Source organism: Pararge aegeria, chromosome 16 (genome assembly GCF_905163445.1).
Source record: "Pararge aegeria chromosome 16, ilParAegt1.1, whole genome shotgun sequence".
Classification (NCBI taxonomy): Eukaryota; Metazoa; Arthropoda; class Insecta; order Lepidoptera; family Nymphalidae; genus Pararge; species Pararge aegeria.
The window spans coordinates 4887779-4911809 of record NC_053195.1 but is presented as its reverse complement, the minus strand read 5'-3'; the positions used below and the strand labels follow the sequence as shown (position 1 = coordinate 4911809).

General features: G+C 35.8%; 2 protein-coding genes across 2 annotated transcripts in view; one reads left to right on the top strand and one right to left on the bottom strand.

Moving 5' to 3' along the window:
• Positions 1–15582, bottom strand: part of LOC120630330 (protein N-terminal asparagine amidohydrolase) — a 134223-nt gene extending 118641 nt beyond the window's left edge. Inside the window, exon 1 of the mRNA XM_039899526.1 lies at positions 15295–15582. The gene's annotated coding sequence lies outside the window, so the exon portion shown is untranslated. The remainder of the gene's footprint in view (positions 1–15294) is intronic.
• Positions 15583–17481: 1899 nt separating this feature from the next.
• Positions 17482–23104, top strand: LOC120630419 (sperm motility kinase-like). Its single transcript, XM_039899646.1, has 8 exons — positions 17482–17710; positions 19366–19467; positions 19549–19810; positions 20047–20329; positions 20488–20595; positions 20714–20907; positions 20982–21166; positions 21581–23104. The coding sequence occupies exons 2-8, from the start codon at positions 19399–19401 to the stop codon at positions 22538–22540; spliced, it is 2061 nt and encodes a 686-aa protein (XP_039755580.1). The 5' UTR covers positions 17482–17710; positions 19366–19398; the 3' UTR covers positions 22541–23104.
• The last annotated feature ends 927 nt before the right edge of the window (positions 23105–24031 follow it).

Sequence of the window (24031 nt, the reverse complement as noted above, 5' to 3'; positions counted from 1 at the left end):
TTTGGGGCTAGATGGCGATGTGTGTATTGTCGTAGTATATTTATTTAATTATTTAATATATTAAATATACCAATTATGTACAATAAACGTGACAGTACAGTGCGATGTTTTGATGATATATTCAACAAAAACATGAATACAGGTGCATATTAATGATGTTCATCATTTACATACAAAGTTACTTTTGAGGATTTCAATGTAAATTTGTATTATGTAAATCGATTCCATATCCTTCTATTGACTTCTACATAACGTTACTAAGGAAGGAAATGTATCGTAAATATGGCTGAATTCGGTGCTCCAGAACTTTTAATTGCTTTTTTTCTTAAGTTTTTTTTTTAATCAGGAGGGTAATACGTAAAAGTTAATTTATGCCCTACGATTTATACATGCTTTTGAGTTCTGAGAAATTACCATTCACACGGTCGTTCCTTATTTTAACTTCGACTTGAAATAAAACGTCTTATATTAATACGAGCGGTACCACGCGATTTCGTTCGCGTATAAGTCAACCTTAAAATATAGACATATGCTGTCGGAATTTTTTTTTACTTTTAAAGGAGAAAATCTTTGTTATACACGATTTATCGAAATTTTAACCGTTTACGCAGCGCACACTGCGGAAGCTCTCAAAAAGAAAAAAATCCCCGATGTTGAAACATTCTTCTTTGGTGCTATGAGCATGCAGCGTGATGATATTTTGCCTTAGTCGATAAATGGGCTATAAACACTGAGATGACTTTTCAAATCGGACCATTAGTTCCTGAGATCATCGCGTTCAAGTAAACAAACAAACTCTTCAACTTATATATTTATAATAATAATAAAGCCCTTTATTACTGAAAAAAGCATGATTGTTAACAAAAAAAGAACATTAATATTCAAACTATTATTTAAAACACAATCTTCCTTATAACTATTTTTCTTAACATAATATTTATATTTGACAGTTTCGCAGTTCAGTACGCCCTTTGGACGAAGGCCTCCTCCATTTATTTCCATGCATCTCTATCACGCGCCAGTCTTTGCCATGTTGCCCACCTGTCTTGCTTTTGCCTGCACACATGTCCCGCCCATTTCTTATATATTTAGTATAAACTAATTCTTCCGTTCGTGTGTTTGTCACCAATTCCTACTAAACGACTGTACCGATTTGGTTGTCATTTTCTGTGTATGTTTCAGTAGTATCTGAATGTTTCGAAAAAGAAATTGGATCTACTAGGCGCTCCTTCATACGTTTGCCAGCTCCGCTTATTTCTAATGGAAAGACAGAAAGACTTTAACTAACTTTCTAACAACTTATTATGAAAAATAAGCTCTATTTGCTTTACTATGCGAAAAGCTCCTATTCTATCCAATTTCCAATAACTTACACACTACTGTCCTGTACCGCAGGAAAAAATATTACAAGACACAAATTTTTGACCTGTCAATTTAGTTTTTTTTCGAGTTTAAGGAAGCAGATAATCACTATGTTAAAAATTCGTTTTTCATCAAAGATTTGTTTATGGTTAATATATTGGGGCAATAGGCAGAGAATGATAATGATATTAAGAGTTAAACTATGAATAGTGTAAGATAAAGTCAATAACACAAAAAAGTCAAATACATTTTAATGTTCCAATCACGATCATCATCATCTGTGCTATGGATGATGCTGATGACTAACGCAGAGATCTTTTCTCATTTCTGCCAGTTCAAAGTTCGAATAACATCGCGCGACATATCACTCGGCCACTTAGTCATCGCCCTGAGCCCTACAAATCGTCCGGCTCTAGGTAAATGTCCTATGAAATTGCATCGTGAGTCCCACTCGGGCCATAAACAATGCGAAACGCGACGCGTTTATGATCCAATAATGGCTTGCTTGCTGCTAAGACAATATTATCAACCTGAGTCGCTGACATAACAGGGATACAAAGATTTGATGTTATTCTATAGAAACACGTTAGTGTACATCATCATATCAACCTATAAGAAACCACAAGAACCAACGGGTTTAGGCCGTAGTCCACCACGCTGGCCCAGTGAACAACGCCTTTGAGCTCTAATAATAACTGCTGCACAGTCAGACAAAGATGCACACTCAGACACAGATGCACACTCAGACACAGATGCACTCTCTATTACCTCACTCTCATAGTCCAATGGAACGACAGACCCGACACGATTGTAATAAGTATAAGTAGTAAGCCTACAGCTTAACGTGCTCTCTGAAGCACGGGGAGGAATAACCGCCAATTTCAAAACTACGGGCTAACCCTTGACTGCACCTAACTAATGTATGTATCCAATATTATAAGGGAATTTCAAAAGAATCTACCAATGAACTTGACCAATATTCACACAGCCAGGGGCTCTGTCACGCACCGTATACCGTTGGCACCCGGAGCCATGGCTCTGACTGTTTTGAAAACGAGACCATAATGCCTGTTATTTGTAACAATACCGCAGACATTGGTACTTTGAATCGCCTAGAGGACACAAACAACAGTTGAAATTATATGATTTGTTTCCCAAGAAACGTAGCTGCTTCTGCAAGACAATTATTAAAATGCTGAATATACCAAAATGAGGTTGAAGCAACATACTTTTATTAAATCTACTATATGTGCCCCGCGGCTTCGCTCGGGTAAATTACGGGACGCACGTACTGCTACATAGTCTACACCTTCCTCAATAAATCAGATACCAAATGTAATTTTTTTTCAATCGTACTGGAAGTGCCAAATATAGGTACCTATGATATTAAGTTCAGATAGTATTTCAACATGTTTAAGCAAACGACTGAGGTGTTGACGAATTATATATCTGTTCTTGCTCCTGGAGCTTTAATCACCGACTATTTGAAACCTTCAATCACGTAAACATTGCCTGCAATCGCAAATGCATGTCGCGAGAACCCACACTCGTTAGCCTTATTTATAATACTTGGAATTCCCTATAACAAATGGCTGTTTTAATAATGTGTGGCTTAGAAGCAGCCCTACGTATTAGTCGATAGCGCTGGGAGAGCAACGTTGACACAAGTCAGTAAATGACGGGTTCCCGTCTTTGGACATACGAAAGATAATTTGGTATCCATCAGTCTCAGCTCCTACGGCTAACAAAGAATAGTATCAAAATCTCGGTGTTAGTTGATTCGTATCTCCTCATCTCTCCTTCCTATCTTCCTCATAAATGTTAAGCCTTAAGTACGAGGTTTGCCGCAGTACGCTGAGGAGTTCTGTCCTCTATATCCAATCATATTCAAACTATATATACGTCAGATCTACAGGAAATTCTAAACTTAGTATAATCCATCCAGTACAAAAATAATTATTTAAATCTCTTTGGTATAAAATCGTCAAACAAATAAGTATATACCTATATACCTTCTGCAAGAATTCTCTAGGGTGGCGCTTAATGAACCTTCCATCTTTTTCAGTATGAGCTAATTGCTACTGGCTAGCTTTATACTTATAGGTGTGATCTATAGCTATGCTATCCGTATCGTCGCAATAAACCAATACATTCAGCCCGACATTATCGCACAAACTGTTTTATGCTGTTAAAAATAAAACTTACGGCGAGATACCCAAGTCTCGTTACAGTGTCCCTAATGGTCTCAGCAGATAAACATCCCGGACATTAGCATTCAGATATTCAGTTACACGGCGTTATAGTATAAAACTATAATTTCCACGGCACCACCGCGCTCGTACATTCGCCACCGGGTATCTTATTACTGAATATCTTCTGCATTACTGCCACTATTTATTAGATTGAGTCGTGAGACCGTGCGCGGTAGCCGCGGTAAAATAAATAAATAGAATATTCTAGTGGCCAATCAGCGATTTCCAAACTTTCTTTTTGGCGCTCAGTTATTTATTACTAACTAATCCTTAGTTATTCCCGCATGTTTTAAATGCTAAACATGATGCGTAAAACAAGGACAAACCAAATTAATTTTTACATTTTTAATTATCAAGACCAAATCAAAGTCTGCTCCGTTTATTTAGGTCGCCCTTACGATGGACTGATCAAATCAAAACCACTGTGGGCGGAACCTTAAATTAGGGTACCAAGCTGCCTGCCAATAGGAAGAAGTCAATAACAGCGTCACTTCGTGATGTCTACACTTTGAGAAGAGTAAAACGACGAAGAAGCTGGTTCCAATGCACAAACTTGGCTCCCCGAGTAGCAAGTCAATAAAGTACCTAACGGTGTTTCTCTACCGAAGGTCGTATGTTTTTCGTCGATATTGTCATATTTTTGTGTGCTGCGACATAAGGAAATTAATTTATAAGTATTACTAATTACCAATCGTTTCGTGTAACTTGGAATATAAATAAAGCCAATAAAGTAACGGCGTGTGCTTACGGAAAGTCTAAATTTTTTCGTAGGCTGTGTTTGTCCAATTTACTAGGACTTAAATTATATTTATTACTAATAATTATTATTAATCGATCGTTATTATATAGTTAAGTTACAGTTACAATGTCATCCGTCATTTTGTTTTCGACGCCCAGAGCTGGGTCGCGACGTACAAACTTGGGAAACGCTGTCCGAGAAGCAAGCCAATAAAGTAACGGTGTTTGCTTACGGAAATGCTGCAGGTTGCGACTGCGAATGATTGCCTTGTGTTGGTATTAGAAGAATTTACCTTATCTATCTTTAATACTATATGTGGAAAATAGGTATAATTTTTTCAGCCAACCTTCATTATGGTCCTCATTGCAAAAGATCGGTCGTCTAAGTACGTTATTGCATAAAAAAATTAAATTTTTTTAATATTATTAAAGTATTATGTGCAGAAAATAGTAAAACAAATATGTTTGCAATCAGGAGTGTATTCATAGTTATTTGACATTCATTATAATATACAATTATTAACTTGGTCGCGACCTTTATTCGATACCCATATTGGGGTAGTTGTAAAAAAAATATGCAATTCGCCGTTTGATGGTGGTGGCTTCTCGGATTTGAAATTTCGTACTATATAGTATTCTACAAGTCAAACCCTTTCATTAATACCCATTTTACACAGCTAAATATAAATAAATATACTACGACAATACACACAACTCCATCTAGCCCCAATGTAAGCTTAGCTTGTGTTATTGGTACTAAGATGACTGATGAATATTTCTATGAATAATATACATAAATACTTATATGTACAAAAAACAGCTAAGAACACTCCCGACTAGTTCACGTTCGAAACAAAAGAAATAAAATCAAAATCCGTTCATCCGTTCGGGAAATAAGATGCCACCGAAAGATACAAACCCACAAACCCGTCAAACCTAGTCGTTTTTGCTACGGGGGTTAATTAGTAAGTAAGTTACTTAAGTATGTAAGGAGTTTAAGAAAATCAGCCATTGGAAGTCAGTGGCATAATCTAGGGATAAGCAATCACATAAGATTGTACGCCACATCATCAATAACAGTTTATTGGCGATACACTCACGATTGATTAAATTGCAACGAAACCGGTCCCGGCCCGGCATTATGATAAGTGATACCCGGTTTATTGCTCTATTGCGCAATCGCTGTTCTTACCTTACAGCTGTCGGTACCAAGCATATTATTTTGAGCTGACCAAGTGCTGGTTTTTTTAAGTGAAAACTTTTGCACACTTTTGTACGCATATTTTTAAATGAAATAAAATCTCTGGATTCGCGATACAGTTTCGTCTTCCCTGATACCTATAATCTGGGTACCTTCAAATCAAGAGTGAATAGGCATCTTCTAGGCAAGCGTGCTTCATCTTAGGCTGCATCATCACTTACCATCAGTTGTGATTGCAGTCAAGCACTTGTAAGTAATAAAATACAATTCCTAAATAAAATGCTATTCATAACCCATCTAAAAAATGTCTAACGAGCTAAAATAAGTATTCACTTCTGTCGGCACTCCACTACGGGGAGTGCAACCCGTATTTTTTTTTATCAGCAGAGGGGCAGCGTAAGGGACACGGCTCTGTTGTTACTGCTTTAGATCTCCTGCAGCGATAAAGCCACCTTTGCACACTAACACTATAAATACCTAAGTTAAATATATCCTTCTTCCTGGAATTAAATTTTTCTACCTATATCCCATGAGACAGGAGTATTATGCCCAGCAGCGTAACATTATTCATTATTTAGGCGTTTGGCATTTTCCTAAAAATAAGCGGTTTAAATTATTATTTTATACGTCAAAATATTGATTTAGTCTAGATATTAATAAATTGTATGATTCTCCAATCATGTGACAGTTCGAGCAGGGAGATCAAAAAGGGTTGGCGATCCCTGGTATGAATAGATGGGGTAGCGCCGATTCTGTGCTAAGCTGATCTTCCACTACAACATGTAGCAGATGGTTTCCAACCCCAATTGTGCAAGAATAGTTACAACGTCAATGCCCTGTTCTTAGGCGGTTCAGTCGACACCACAGGTCAAAATGCAGATGAAAGCTCTTGGGTTTCGTATTAAATCAATGGGCTTAAGTGTAGGAGCGTAACATTAATTAGGCAGGTTATAATAATGAAGTAGTCGAATAGAATAACTAGGATGTATCGAGAATTATTTTCCTGCGTAGCTATCACAGCTTTATAGCCACTCCTAAGGTATGACAATCGCACTTAAATTCACTTTCGCTGCGCGGGCGCATGCCGCCGCAATTGATTCCCACCGGACGGCGGCGGACAAAAAAATACCTTTAGCCACTATAAATGCTTACAGCTAATTGTGTTATAGAGATGTCAGAATCCTAAAAGAAATGTGGTGTTGCGTTGCTGAGGTGAAAAGCGGTGATAGCCTAGTGACTTTTCGGAGTTATGTGCCATTTGAATTTAAGCAATTTACATATATATCACTTGCTTTAACGGTGAAGGAAAACATCGTGAGGAAACCTGCATGCCTTAGAGTTCTCCATAATGTTCTCAACGGCGCGTGAAGTCTACCAATCCGCACTTGGCCAGCGTGGTAGATTAAGGCCTTAATCCTTCTCAATATAAAAGTTATACATATGCTGTCATATGTGTGTTTTTATACCCTACATTTTTTTATAGAACTTAATCATAGATCTCTTTTTCTTAAGGCAGCGTTCATAAGAGAGAGAGTTCGTCTCTTATATCAAAATATCCACCAACTCAATGTCATGAACATTGGTTGCAGATCAAATATAATTGTAATTGTTTCTTGGAAACTATTTATTATTAAATTAAATAAGCATATTTGTGAAAAACCTAATCAATTTAGTTAATATCTGGCTAATATAAATTTATAGTTATCAAAAGTTTAATTATTTACCCACTATATAAAATTACTGTAACACATTATTAACGTTATATTGTAGCCCAGTAGATAAGCATCGTCGGCGTCAGTAAGAGTCACTTTACGTTTAGTTCGTGGCAATTTCCTTCGAGAGCCCTTTAATTACGTGCCTCATTAGCAATTTCCCACAACATCGGCAACCAGTTAGTACGTGCTAAGTCCTCGAGGTGGCGCAATGAACAATTTTATCACCTATGTTCAATTAATTGCATAATACCTACCATTCGAATTTCTATAAAGGATATTTTATTTGCAGACTAACTAATATTAAACATTGTCGACTTAGCCAGCGCTAACTTGGATTTTTTTGTTATAGTAATAATAAAGCAGATGATGTAAAAACACTTTGCAGGGCATGCAAGGAATACGTCCTATGGAGCACTGCTTTGTGTCCACACGATAATTTGGCCAACGGGCTTATGAATAGTAAGTAACCTTTATAAATTACACAAAAATTACGATTGTATGAACTAAAATATAGCCGAATGGCGTAGTGGGCCGCGACCCTGCTTTCTGAGTCCACGGCCTTGGGTTTGATTCCCACAACTGGAAATTGTCTTTAATAAAATAATAATAATAAAATTCATATATTCACACGAATCTTAAAAGTAGTGTGTAGTAGTGACAGAAATCATAGCTTAATACAATGTTTTGTTGATTCACTGATACCTAAACTGTGTAAAAACTCGTACTATAGATATCAGTGCTCTCCCCATATTATTATTTTTGATAGAAACACATAAGACTACGACGAGTATATTTTATTTTGGATAAATAAAAGGATTTAACTAACATGCAACATGCAAAAAAATATTTAAGAAAAAAAAAAAAAGTTTATTTTCTTTATGATGAACATGAATTTTTTCAGTATCTAAGTGTTTATCTGTATATTATAAGTAATTATGTAGGTTTATTGTATTCATAAAAACATTTATCACAGCTTACTTTGGGGCTAGATGGCGATGCGAAATCAAGGTCTACTGGTCCAGGGTATCAACAGATCCTAACTACGTATGAATTCAGTTGCTATTAAATCTTTTGAATACTCATCTAAACTTACTGGCGTAACAAACAACTTGAGACATCGCATAGTTTTCAGAAAGAGGTATATGCAACAGAAATAAACGACGTTTTGGCCAACTAAACACGGTATACTTGGTTACATAACTTTAGAAGGAACTGAATAAAGTTACCATCTTAAGTCATATAGAAATTACTAGTTGCGGTCGCCGCGGCTTTGTCCGCTTTTTTATCGGTTTGCTAAAAATCATGCGAGGGACATTCAATTTCCCGGAATTAAAAGCATTCTATATCTTTTTCTAGGAAGTTATCTCTATGCAAGATTTCGCCTAGATCGGTTTAGCTGTGAAGATGTATGAAAGGTTTTTTTTTATACAACCCCTCGGAAAGGTTACCCTGGAGCTTTTCCCGGACAAAAGATTTTTATTTCTATCTTTAGGATGCAAGTTACATAGATGTCAAATTTCTTCAAGATAGGTGCGTTGATTGTGCCAACCAGAGGCAACAAACAAACAAACACTTTCGCATTTACAATATTAGTGGAAACCATGCTATCAAAACTTTGTACTTAACTCAATATAAAAAATGTAAGTAGATCTTATGACTTCCCTTTCCCACAATACAAAACTATTAACTCATTCGAAACCGTACAATTAAATACGGAATTGGCAATTCATACTAAAAATGGCTGCGGAGACCATAAAGCGCAGGAATAAACGCTCACAACTCTGGCAACCGATCGTCCAATCAAAGCCATTAAGTACCATTAGGGCCAGTGTCAGTGACGTAGCTAGAACCTATCTAAATTTTGAGCCCTAACAAAAAAATAGCAGTGAAAATTAAATAAAAATACACCTCAGTATATCCAAACTTAATATTATAAATGCGAATGTTTGTTTGTCCTTCCTTTACGACTTAGCGACTAAAGCAACCATTGATTGAACTTGATTTTTGGCATAGAGTCAGTTAAAACGACAAAGAGTAACATGGGCTAATTTTTATCCCAGGAAAACAAACCATGGGTTCGCATGGGATTTGGCATGTCAATCATGGGTAATGTTTGCGTACTAGCTGTACGCAAATAAAATTAAGAAATATGTATTAGCAAAACATCGCCATCTTCGCTAGAAGCGATCTCGAACGGTAGATGGGTAGAAGTGGTTACATCTAGGCGGCTATTACATATCTATTGCGCACAGGGTATGCAGATTATATTAAAAAAATCCCCAGTACGAGTTATAAATACTTAAGGATAGGCTTTTAATAACCCTTACAATGCCTATCCTACAGTATTTTATAACCCGTACTGGAGATTTTCTTCATTTTATATCATCTACATAAACTGTGCATACTTCACGCCACTGCTATTGCGTTGGTTAACCAACCTTATTCCTATCTTGTGTACTACGCCACCCCAGTGCGGATTGGTGGACTCCATACGCCTTGGAGAACAAACTAACATTATGGAGAACTCTCAGGCATGCAGGCATGCAGGTTCTCTCACGATGTTTTCCTTCACCGTTGAAGCAAATGATATTTTAATTGCTTAAAAAAGCACGTGCTTAATCTATAGTAATATAATAAAAGACCAGAGGAAAGATTTTTTTGTTTGTTTGTTTTTACTTAAACTGGCTCCAAAACTACTGGGCCAATTTTAATGGCATTAACCTTTTCTCATTGTGGGTGGAGGCCCGTGCCCTGTAGTTCGCCGGCAATGGGTTGAAACGATGATGATGAACATAGGGTATAATTTTTATCAAAAATATTTTTTGTAATTTTATTTTTAACAACGGGTAGTACGGGAATACGTGAATGATTAAAGTGGCCAGTATTACTTGCTTACTTTTTTGCATTCCTAGCAACGACTCTGGCTCGTATGGACATTTCATCCGGCTGAGAACAATCTAGGCGTTCGTCCGATGTCTCATTATACCATTGTGCCGTATAGGTGCACTGTGGCTTAGTTACTCGGATAGAAGATGAGTACCTGCGATACCTTAATTGACGAGAGTTTGCGTTCCCGAAACCTTAGAGCTTTGCATAATAATGGCGTATAATCCCTTATCGAGAGTTCGCTGTTAAAGCGAAGACTCACTAACGGATATGATATTAAACTAAATAATATTCAGTTACAACTCTGCATGTCTGCTCTGTGGTCGCTTATTATAAGCCTCATAAAAGTCAGCGGGCGTGTGAGAGGGCTATAGATACTCCCAGGTGGATACTCCCATATACTCTCTTCATGATCAAATCAGAAATGAGGAAGAAGTAGAGGAACTGACATAGCTCAGCGATGTCAGTTACTCGAAGTCGAAGCAAGTCGGGAAGCTGAAGTGGCAATGGGCAGGCCACTTCAGCTTATAGCATCGAGGACCGATAGAAGTTGTGTCTCAAGGTGCTGAAGTGGCGACTCCGAAGCGGTAAACGCAGCATAGGTCGCCCCCCAACGAGGTGGAGAGAAATTAAACGAGTTGTTGGAAAAAGCTGTGGATTTTGGAACTCCAAACAAAAGACCAGCTACGTCGAGAAGTCGACGTCAAATGGTTGGAATTATGATTTCCTGCTTTAAACAAATATTAAGCAATTAAATATCATATCTAGCAAGAAAATTACAAAATGCATAAGTTGTCACTTGTGACTGACTGATAATTTGGCAGTTGAAGATTTAACATTAATAATTCGACCAGCACAGAATAAATGTCTTTTAAATGTCACAATTTGCTGATTTTCATGGTTTCGTTAATATAACGGAACTCCATATTTTTCAAAACACCAAATATTAGGGAAATACGAGTAAGTCAAGTTCTAAAAGGCCAAATTTCATTTAAGTAAGAAAGTTGCGGTTGTCCTTTCTCGATGATCAAACCCGAGACCTCCCACTGATACATACACTCCTCCCTCAGCGCTCACCCCTGGGCAGGGAGATCATCAAGAGTCTCTTCGAATCAAGCTATTATATTATACATTGCCTTACAATTTAACTATCGAGCACGCGTCCCCTTAATAATGTTAGCGGGCGCACAATACTTTAATTAAATCGTCGTCTCGTACCGGGCGGACCGTGCACCTAACGGCAACGATGGATTGTTCCCCACTTTCCATATAAACTGCTTACAGTATCTAGCCGGCGGTAATTGAGCATTGAAACGATAGAAATAACCAATAGACGATTACAGGCTTCGGCATTCCTACGTTGTAACGTAATTATTATGTAGGCGACTGAAGCTACCAGGAAGTGTTTCCACATCGGTTTCATTCGTCCTACAAATATCAGCACTATCACACCAGTTGTGAGTATCTTAATCACCACTCCGATACTTCCCGGACAATCCTCAAACAGTCTACGAATTCGAAAGCAAATTCTACCACGAAGAAGGCGGAACGAAACTCAGCAGTTGCATTTCAAAAAGGCATTCTTAAAAGAAGATTTAATTTTAATTGTTTACCGGATTTGCCGAATTTATTGTCTACTTGAATTATTATGTACTGTATGTATAAATACTGTATACAACAATACTGTATATAACTGCTAAGTACTTAACAATTACCTGCCTGCTTCTATGCAATATTGTCTACTTTGTGTAAACTTTGAATTAATTTAAACATTTATTTCAAAAATACCTTATTTAGAAACTCTCCTAGGGTTAACAGTGCATTTCAAAAAAGCCATCTAAAAAGAAATTATCCTTCTATGTCTACGTAACCCTCTAGTATTTTCTTGATCAATATCCGGCAGTGAAAGCGGAAAACATTCAAACATTTATTTACAAAAAGAACTTCCTAAGTGACTCTCCTACCGGTACGGCAGCCCAATTTTAAAGAGAAGAACAGCAGTTGAATTTCAACGAGGCACAATAAAAAAAGAGGTTTTACTAAAGTTATTTACCGTTTAGTTGCCGACTTTATTGTCTTAGTGAAACACTCGAGTATTCTCCTAATTAATTCGCTGCTCTTTCACCGTTAGCTAATCTACTGTTTGACGGTAAAAGTTGCCAATTAAAGGGTGGGTAGCTGCGAGATAAACTGAGGAGAATGCCAACACAGCTTCCGTGTTCTACTGGCCGCTATTGTTACTTACTTAGTTCACTGTAAAGCTGAAGTTCTACGACGCGAAAAGGTTCGTGCGGCAGCGCGGTAGCCCCTTACCGCACCGCATTTACGCGAATTGTTACTAATACGCCGCTTCCCACAACGCCTCCGCTCAGCGCTCTGATCTTAGTGCCTCGACGCCGCGCGTTCTAAAGGCGCATTTATAAATAGTGTAAAGCGATCTACCATTTAGTCAAAATATGTTAAAGGATAACATGTATTTTTTTTCGATATGTAAAACTACTTAGATTGTTCATAGTTAAAGTTCTTTCATACTCATTTAGCAGCACTCAGCACCTATTTGATAAATTATTGTGGACACTAAGTGTTGCTAAAGCGTGCTAAAAGTCATCTAGGGCACAAAGAGCCCAGTTGTTATAGCCACTTAAATACTAATCTACATAATATCTCATGAAAATGATTACTTCAACAATTACATCTATATAACAAGACAGAATGACTGTCCTAATTTTGACGCGACTTCACAGGCTGGTAAAGCCGCAGTGGCGTGCACTTCATACATGCACACAAGCACTGCCTAACTTAAATTTATAGTATTAACTTTCCCAGAAAGGGTTTTTTCAATTATATTGCCATCTTCCTGTTTTATACGTACCCTGGTCAAAAACTCTGTGCTCAAGGATTTTACAACGAGGCACCTATAAATTTGGATTGCAGGATACAATAAAGGGGAGAAAAACAAGGTATAATCTAGGCTGCTTTATACTACAGGGAATGCAGAACCGATTTTAGACGAAACATTTTCCGTTACGTAGTAGGGAAAACCCTTAGCAAGGAGTGTTCTTTTATATCTCTGTAAACAAGATTATAGAAAAACTTTGCGGACGTGGTCACGTGTAACTCCTGGTATTTAAATAATATTATGTAAATTAAGAATAGTTTAACTAATATTCTGCAAACAAGGGTATATACCTTAAGCATACAGGGTTGAGTAGTTGGCGTGTTGGCCTACAAACACTAGGTCTAGGGTGTGGGGTGTGTCAAAAAGGTTCACACTGAGAGCTATCGATAAATACTAGTGAGTGTAAACACACAAAGGAGACCATATCAAACCTCAACCCACAATTACCAACCAGCCCACAACTAAACCAAGTCAAACTAAGGACAGTTGTTGGTTTGATAACGAGCACTGCCCACTCAACACATCTTTTTATTTAGGTATAATAGGCATTCCTCTGTGCAGAACATGCATGGAGCCCGATGAAACATTGATACACATAATGCTCCTATGCAATGCACAGCATACCTTGGCTCCTCAGCATCAATCATTACCTAAAGCACCTGGCAACCTTGGCGGCCTGCTAAGCTTCTGGAGTAAGCGAGTGGCTGGAGTGACCTAATGGGCAGTCATTCCAGCAATAGTAACAGTGGTTCCCGCCAACTGAGTATGGAGACAGGTCCAGTAAGAAAACACCCTAAGTAATAAAACCAATCAATTTGATTTTTGGCATAGAGTTAGTTGGCAGGAGGGAGGGTATGGAAATTAACAAAGGCTACTTTTAGTCCCAGGAAAACAAACACTACCTACAGGATTTGTAAAACCACAATAAAAGTAGACGAAGTACACAGCAAGCTAGCAATTTTATAATTTCCAAATTAACTAACTATTTTCACTTAAAAGTAGTATTATCTTAATATTGTCATAGTCAAAGCCAAAGTCAAAAATATCTTTATTCAAGTAGGCCCATAGGTGGCACTTTTGATGCGTACATAAGAATAACACAGTTGTGATATGATGGAGATAACCACATTCATAAACTAACGAGAGTTCCAAATGCGTCCTGGTCTAAGAAGAAGCCTGCTGGGTTTTTTTTTTGTTATCACCATCTTGCAATGTCATTTAAAATTATTAGAAAAGCAACCTGGTTAGAGCAATACACACCCAAGCTTTTTTACTAATTAAGTAGTCCTTTATACTATAATAGAACTTTTCTATAAGCTAATATAAATGGTATTTAAATACAAAACAACTTTAAACAATGGTTAAAGAAAGCCCACTTGTTGCATATAGGAATAGGCTTTTATTTATCACTCAAGCAAGGCAAAGACATGGCTACTGAATTTTGTGTACCAGTATGAATATAGAAAATGATTAGGGTTACATGTTGAATAAATTGCCATACAACTGTTCTACTCACTTAAAATAGACAGTTATTTAAGTCAACAAGATTTCAAAAACTATCCTTGACATAAAATATTTCACAATACCCACTAAATAAAACTTTATTAGATAACAAAGTAAAAAAGTACTTTTGCACATCAAACCTCCCTTAATTTATATTATATTAGAATACAACAAAAGAGAGCAAATGAGATGGGTATAGTAGCGATAACCATGGGTATAGTAGGGCAACATAGATATTGGTGGAGAAGAGGGACATAAGCATTCAGGAAGTTTGGGAGTTTGAAAGAAACTGCTTCTACGACTGGAGAACTTTACTTGACCAAAGCACTTGCAAAGGTCAACTAATATATATAATTATCAAAGTTCTATAACTATAGTATTTATATCTATTATATCTAGCTATATATTCCAACTTTATTTAACCTAACTGTATCAGTCTATGGCGCCGCAACTTATTAGTTAAGAATCTTGTCTTTTGTAATCAAATATGTTATAATGTGGAATGACAGATTACTGTTGATTATGATACTGCTTCCGCTAAAATTGTGTTTACGTCCACTATGGAAGAGTTATGATTTCAAGCAATTTATCTGTTTGTACATGTTTTTCACATAAGTGCTCATTTCTTCGATGAAATGTCGAGAGTGGATCGAGAAATATACTAATCCTGTCATCGTCAATTTGGTTTAAGGCTGTAAGAGCCGAGAAAAAAAAATAGATTTTGAATAATGTACTTACCAAATATACTCCGCTTTACTGACAGGTTCAAATAACACAAAATACACGATCCAGTCTACAAATTTAATAAGTTATTTAATATTAAAATTTACGAGTGAATTAATAATAAAATAAGAAATAATATTAATCCTAATAATAGAAGCAATAATAAAACAATACAACTTCAGAACACAATCACTCCTGAAAGCACCAGATATGAGTAAAAGGAGAATAACAGGTCACATATTTTATTCTACCAGAAGAATAAAGTAAAAAACTAAATTCTATTTATTATTTTGTGCCGTTTTGTAAACAAACTTTCAATTTGACGTTGAAAGCCTCAGTTTTTTTTTTTCGTATGTAAAAGGCAAATGTATATCACCGTACAGCCACCTCAGACATTAGAGGACATTAACACATGACGCCTTAGGTCCTATATCTGTGGGACAACAAGGGCCCGTTGCCACAGACCCCAGATGTGCTATCCTAACCACAGAGTAAGCATAATGGAAATCGGAATACTTTCAGTTGGCCTTTTAAATTAATAATAGTGCTTAGATATAAACATAAAAATATTATTCAATTTCAACAGGGCTTAAATGTAATAAAACGATCGAGTAAACAGATTACTTTCTAAATCTGCTAAATAATGGAAAAGAGTCAAAAATCATATCGTCATAACCATACTAATACTTCTGTTATAACTTTACCTACATAAAATATGAATTATTGTTCTACGCAATAAGAAAAAAATGGTTGACTCGGCAAGACGAAATAGTGAATTGTGATTTAAAATTATAAATAAATATAATTTCACTAAAATATTAATTGGAAAATGGTTAAATGTTACGAACATACTATTTATATACATTTCAGATTTTAAAAAAATCATTTCTAAAAATAGTTGCACTATGCAAAAAGTGTAATTAGGTACTACTACAATAAATTATTCTTTCAATAATTAAACTTAGTGTTTTGATTCCCCTTATTATACAATAGGTACATAAACAACTATTGTTATGTATCTGAAAACGACTTAGCGTACGTTTTGGCTAGGCTTAAGTATACTGAGGATATAAGTAATAAGTAAATCTTAAAGAACTTTAATATAATTTTAAAATGAGCAACATAAAACTGACAAAAAGAATATAAATTTCTGAGATCCCATGGACGTTGGGTCCCCGAGGCGTTGGAATGGCGACCCCGCACTGGTAAACGCAGCGTTGGTCGGCCTCCAACGAGATGGACCGACGATATCGAGCGAGTCGCTGAGAGCCGCAGGAAGCAAGCGGCCCTAAACCGTGGATTTTGGAACACACTATAAACGACTTATTTCATATAGTGGGCAGCGACCCTGCTTTCTGAGTCCAAGACCGTTGGTTCGATTCCCACAACTGGAAAATGTTTGTGAGATGAACATGAATGTGTTTCAGTGTCTGGGTGTTTATATAAATATTATATTATAAGTAAATATTATAAGTATTTATGTACATTATTCATAAAATCATTCATCAGTTATCTTCGTACCTATAACACAAGCTACGCTTACTTTGGGACTAGATGGCGATGTTTGTATTGTCGTAGTATATTTATTGATAGCCAAGCCGGTCGATCGATCAGGTATGCTTGCAGACTTGAAGAAAAACATCGGAGAGAGTTATAGGCTTGTGTTTCTTGTTATCTTATGATGGCTCGAAAGTTTCTAAGTAGATATCTCTTAAAGTAGATATTTTGGACAAAACTTTTTGAACTTGCTGCAGAAAGAGTATTGAAAAATATATAAATATATAATAGGCAGATTTTCATCCATTGGTCAGATCAATCGCGGAAAAAGATTCCTTAAAATGCTATATATTTATAGAAGGTGCAAAATACTGCTAGATTACTGGGGAATGAGCAAGCCCCTCAGTCATGGGGGACCAAGTTTGAAGCTAAGCTTTATAAAATCACGCGATGACCCATATAATATATATAACGATGGCGAAACTACACATTCCAATTAGTTTCTAAATATACATATCTTATTATCTTCTATACCTACTGAACTAAACCACTATAAGTTTATAATTTCGTTAACGCCTTATATAATTCTTGACCAAGTTTGACCGAAAATCGTCAAAGGGTCGTTGATCGTTACGTTTTTGCTATGAAATGATTTTCACATGTGCATGTAGCACGAAAATAACCGGCCGGGTGTCGCTGCGTGAGCGCCGTCAGTTGAGACACAAGCGCCGGTCAACCTACCCGCAAGTCTGGAAATAAAACGAGACCATTTCGGTTTTCAAAGCTTGTGACATATAAGTACAAACAAAATATATATTGTGATATTGTTATAAAAAAAAGTTTACCATAATGTGACGTAGATGTGAAAGTGTTGGATCTAGTCCAAGTGTATAGTGAACCTGCCTTTTTACAAGGAATCGCACTTTTGAGATTGGTATTACAATTTTCAGTGAATAATTATTATTAAGCTGATATTTTTTTATGTTGATTTAGATGCGTTAGTTTTCTTTGGTTTTTCAACTGACTAGTCCATTGAATGTGATTTTTTTAAAGATCTTGTCAAAGTCATATTTGAATCAATTGTGATTTTGTAAATCTGGAGTAGGTTAAATCAAAGCGATTGTTAATCCGATGTCATCAATTATATAAATGGAATTTGAATATTGGAGATGAAGACGCTAAATTACAAAAGTAAATCACTATGAGTGAAATAAATCCAAATCGTATACAGAACAGCAGATATACTTTTAACCCTTACCCCAGTACCTACATAACAAATAACGAAAGTCGGTATCTTTATTTTTGAAATTAAAAAAATCGTGCATCTATTGCATTGACTCAAAGTACCTATCCAATAAATATATATCTACAATCCATTTACTTACGGAGTACTTACGGACTCAAAGTACCTATCTAATAAATATATATCTACAATCCATTTACTTTCTACTTAGCGTTGAAGGATATAATACCTTGTTCTAATTTTCGCAATATCTTCATATTTTTATTTTTTGATGTGTAACATCTATTGGTAGTATATTTTACACCTATGCTAACACGCCAAATAGCATGGCTGTCCTATATTCAAATTCAAATTCATTTATTTCAAGTAGGCCTACTTTATAAGCACTTTTGAAACGTCAAGTATGTATGTTTGTGTGACTCTACCACCGGTTCGGTGTATATACCGTCATGCCCCACTAACCACTCTCAACTCACCTGTGTTGATATTCCACTTCTGCCAGGAGTCACCGCGATGGCTCATTTTTAATTTGCAGCCTAAACGAAAGTCGTTATTGTTCGGAAAAACTATCCAAATAAGTAACAATAGTCTCTATGAAATGTTATAGCATTTGAGCCGCGCGACTCTAGCTCCACTGAAATGCTGACCACACAGGTGTAATTTTTCTTTGACACTGTCAAAATAGCATTCGATAAACGGCAAGGGATATCTACATACTGGTTATCTGGATGAGAAATTATTTATTTGGTAGCGATTTGTTTTTGTCTAATTGACGATTGAAAATCTTGCAACTTTTTTTTTGTAGGATCTTCGTGACTGTTCTTATAAATGAAATCAATGGTTCTTATAATTTACACGATACACACTAGCTGAATAGTTTTATTTCATTTATTGATGATCTTATATGAACAAATTAAATCAATGGTTCTTATAATATACACGATACACACTAGCTAAAACTTTTAAATATGTAATAAGACCGATATAACTTCCTAATGGCTGAATAGGTTCATTTATTGATAAATGCATCCATTAAAACACAGCATCTAACCTTGTAACCTAATAACTTCAAGATTAATTAATAAAAACCAATTGAAACCTAGGGCATCAAACATTTGAGTTGTACAACGATAAGTGACGTCAGTATGACGTCAGGACAGCTGTCTGGTTCTGGAGTAGACTTCTTACCGTGGCAATCAGCCAAGATCATTAACTGAACCATTTCTTGTGAAATTGGAACGCCAATTTAACCCTCTTTTCAAGTCCTAATCAATTCACCCTTTAAGGAATTAAAGGTAGCTGAAACGCGACGTCAGTCAATAACTAAAATAACATTCTATTTTCAGCTGTGAAACGATGACTCATAAGCGCATTAAAAGATGAACAATGGTCAAAGAAGAGCCCTAACAGGCTCGATACATAAAATTAGGGAATTTGAATTGGAAAAAGTAAGACGACATACTATTTTTATATGGCTTATAACTTTTAAATGATTTTTATTATGATTTAATTATCTTATTCGTTTTTAGGTATGCTTGGTTGAAGAATTCGATATATTACAAATAGTTGGTGAAGGATGGTTTGGGAAAATTCTTTTAGTGGAACACAGAGCGTCTGATACAGAAATAGTTTTAAAAGCCTTGCCAAAGCCTTACGTAGCTATAAGAGATTTTTACAGGGAATTCCATTATGGCTTACATTTGAGTGCACATAAAAACATAGTCACTACATTCGATGTCGCCTTTGAGACTGCTGGATTTTATGTTTTCTGTCAGGAATATGCTCCTTTAGGTACATTAGATTTTAAAAGTTGGAAGTTTGTGTGTTTAGTACTGTTAATTTGACTTTTAGATGCAATCAAATCACCACACTGTACCAGCTTTGTGTTTATTGGAGTCATGCCAAGGCTAAAATTTATAATGCATGTTTTCTTACTGATACGGATGTTTCCTTTTGTTTTGCATGAAATTATATAAACTTCTGTGTTTTCGATGTTCAGGAAATAATGAAGATCATACTTATTTCAGGTGATTTAACTTCAAATATGCTCGACACAGGGATAGGAGAAATTCATACTAAAAGAGTGGCAAAACAATTAGCTGCCGCTTTAGAGCATTTACACCAGAGGGAGCTTGTGCACCGTGATGTAAAGTTAGATAATATTCTGATATTTAAATCGGACTTCTCAAGGATAAAACTATGTGATTTTGGAGAAACGAGAAAAGTACAGTCAGTCGTCAGAAGAAGGAACGAATGGTTGCCGTATTCGCCTCCAGAAGTTTTGAGACTGTCGATGGACATAACCTACAAGTAATACAAACTTTCCACTATGTGATGTTACAACTGTCTAAACAAATAGATTGAACAATGATATTATGCCCCAAAGTTTATATTTATTCTATACTAAAAAGTTATAGATTGAAAAACCAGAAGCCATTATTCATTCGCTGTTTATTTTTTTATTCCAGAGCTCTAATAACACATGATATATGGCAATTCGGAATCGTTATATTCATATGCCTTACTGGTTGTTTGCCCTGGCAGAAAGCCGCTTTCGACGATCCACGGTATTATAGGTAGGATATTATTATATACTTAATAATGGTTCACAACGAAGTATGTACCGTAATTGTTCTTTTTGTCTTTTTATTAATATTTGTAAAGCTGTGTACTTATAAAGAAAAATATTTTAAGCTACTACAACTGGTATAACAGTGCCAATCCTCTGAAAAGGCAACCAAAATTGTGGAAAATGGTCTCTTCAAAGGCACAAAAAATGTTTAAAAAATTTGTTGAACCTAGAATAGAAAAGAGAGCAACAAACTTTGCTGAATTATCTCGGTTCTATGATGACCGATGGATGGCCAAAGGGTATACGGATCGAGTTGGTAAGATATGAGAAATTCAAATATAAAGTATCCAAAATTGACATCTTTTCTTAATATTCTTATATTATTTTTAGCTGGAGGAGACATTGACGAACTCTGCCCATCAATGTACAGTTTTCACAGTGACCCTAATGAAAAAAATGTACTGCTAAAACATTTCAGAGACAATGGTATTGAAACTACTGTTGATCGACAGGCTAAAAAACAAAGAATACGGGAATGGATACAAAACAGTGTGATCGAAGAAGCAGATGAAGAGGTAAATTCTATCATTCACAATTTTCCCCCTTTCAATAGGAAATAAAATAATAAAATATAAAATTCGCTTCATGCATGTATTGTGATCATCATTAACTAGGTGATAATGATGATGCCAAGCAGTAGCTTGGCACAGGCCTCCTCTCTCATAGGAGATACCGCCACGCTGCTCTAATATGAGTGAGCTTTAAGAAGTCTCTATCACAAGTTAGTGATAATAACCGACGGCTTCGAGGCATAGGGGTTGACACCGACAATGTCTTACTCTGGGTTGGCACTGAGAATTCTTTAATACTTGTATCCAACAAGTTTTGGTTAGACCTGGGATTCAAACTCGAAACACACAATACAGTAGAGTATTTAAACGAGACAGTATGTATTATACCTGATATTAAACATATTGAACTGTTTACAGGACGAAAATACGTGTGAGCCTAGCGCCTATGATGACAGTGACGTAGAGTTAGAAGATAGATCACGACCTCACCCTATTGACGAAAGCCATACAAAAATATCTCTGCGTTACGATACCGAAAAACATATCAATCCAAGGACAGGAGAAATCATTGATGGCGTCAACCGACCAGTAGATAAAAATCCCCTTTCTTATGATGTTCAAAATTTAGAACCAGTGGCACCAGCAAATGTAATCCGAAGATATGGCGTGAAAGAAGCGTCTTTATCACACAGTTCTACAAAAGATAGTGCTTATGGATCAATTGAGACATCAACAAAAAATACTAATACCAAAACAGACAGATATTCATCACCCGTTGATAAGATTTCAAATAATGCCCCAAGTCGATCATTAAGTTCATCATCACTTCAGCATAAATCTCCTTCTGTTAGTACTTTATCAACTCACGCCCAAAGGTTTCAAAAAAGTGAAGAGGTATTTTCAAAAGAACTGGAAAGCACGAGAGATAGCACTTCTACACTACATTCTATAGGCAATTCTTCCAAATCCAATAGTGTTCAGGTGACACGAAACAGTTCTCTGGACAGCAATAAGAATGTTAATGATGTGCTGAAGGAATCTGAAAATACTAATTATACTTCAAACCTTAACAATCCTGTTATTACACAAAATGGATTTAGTCCTGGCAATCAAGATATATCGAACAAACAAGAAAGACAGTATATCTCTATGAAAAGTTCGGCTTACGAAAATATCAGTACACGGAATGAATTAATGAAATATCAAAAATTAGAAAATAATTCACAAAATGAAAATTACCAGCCCATAGAAAGTCCCTATACTTCAATGTTAAATATAGTTCAAGGGCAAATGAAAATCAGTCCACATGCCAAAGAAACTAATAGAAATACTGTTAATGTTTCAGTAACACAAGTTAGCCGCAAAACTAAAACTTAATTTTGCTCAATTTATTTATAATGTATATTTTTTACGTTTAGTATTTACAGTCCAAATTACCTTAAACCTTATATTTTATATAAAAACGTAGAAGTAAGTTTAAGACCTAAGGATAAGATCATGGTTAAATTAACATAAAAGAATAATATTATTCGGTTAACGTAATCTGTATAAGCTGAAGTAAAAGTAGCTTAAAAACGACTGTATAGGAACTGTCAAACAAATTTTCAGTAAGGAGGAAGGACACATAAAATCAATGTTTTTTTACACTGTAGTAGTAAGAAGATAGTCATGACAAACCTAGTCTAAAAGGGTTCTAAAAGCGAATAAAAGCGACCAAAGAAGAAACGGCACCAGAGTGTATATACACTACACACTACAGTGTCACTACAGTTGGGTACAATATTTAGTAATCATATTATATTTAAATTAAAATATAGTTAGCTACCAATATATATATATTTTACTATAGCAGAAAATATTCGCTACATATGCGGATTATTACGGTATGAAACCTATGATGTTTAAAGGTTACTGTACAAATAAACAATACATGTGTCAAAAATTAAATGGTTTTATTTTTCATTGACTTGTTATGGTAGGTAGGTACATGAACTAGAGTTATACATCAACTGCATTTACGACATAAGCGTTCATGTCTTGATTGCCTATATACTTAAAAGTACCCATTTCATAGTTAGTGAAAGAGGCGGAAGTTTGAAGGGCATTTCAGATTCAATCCTACTTCCTACTAATATAATAAATGTGAAAGTATGGATGTTTGTTACTGAATCACGGAAAAACGGCTGAACATATTTGGATGAACTTTGGCATGCATGTAGCCTTTGACATGGAAAAGAACTTATACTAAGTATAAGTTAGGAATCGGGAACTACTTATCCCGATTGCCTTAGTAGTTCCCAAGGGAAAAAAATTAAAATTGTTTACGAGCTAAGCCGTGGGCAGACAGCTTTGAAACTTGGCATGCACGCCACCTATGCTGTGGGAAAGGACGTGTACTTTCTATACCGATCTCTCAAATAGTGTATTAAGATTAAAAATTCATTTATAAATAATGTCGTTTATAACTCGTAGTGTAATAAAAACATACATACATATATATATATATATATTTGTATTCCACTACAAGTTAGCCCTTGACTGCAATCTCGCTACATCGCACCGGAACGATCAATCGCTTAGTGATCGATAGCGTGGTTGTCGGTAGGGTTGTAACTAGCCAAGGCCAAAAACCAGACCAGACCAGAGATATAATTTAAATAACGTGCGTCAATCAAAAATATAAATCTTGCTCCACCATATAATAAGTATTAAATAAGTAATAGCACCATGTAAGTTTTAAATAAGTAATAGCTGAAACGAAAAACTACTATTACAGCGCAAGCGATAGAACGGTTGAAAGTTTATTCAATTTTTTATTACTTTCACATTTTCACTTCTTTTTGGACCCAATTCTGAAGTCCACAAGTC

What these genes read in the sequence shown, in the direction of transcription:
- LOC120630419 (XM_039899646.1), top strand. Translation starts at nt 19,399, where the DNA reads ATGAACAATGGTCAAAGAAGAGCCCTAACAGGCTCGATACATAAAATT. An exon ending in GACGATCCACGGTATTATAG is followed by an intron (nt 20,596 to 20,713) that starts GTAGGATATTAT and finishes AAATATTTTAAG; the next exon opens with CTACTACAACTGGTATAACA. An exon ending in TCGAAGAAGCAGATGAAGAG is followed by an intron (nt 21,167 to 21,580) that starts GTAAATTCTATC and finishes AACTGTTTACAG; the next exon opens with GACGAAAATACGTGTGAGCC.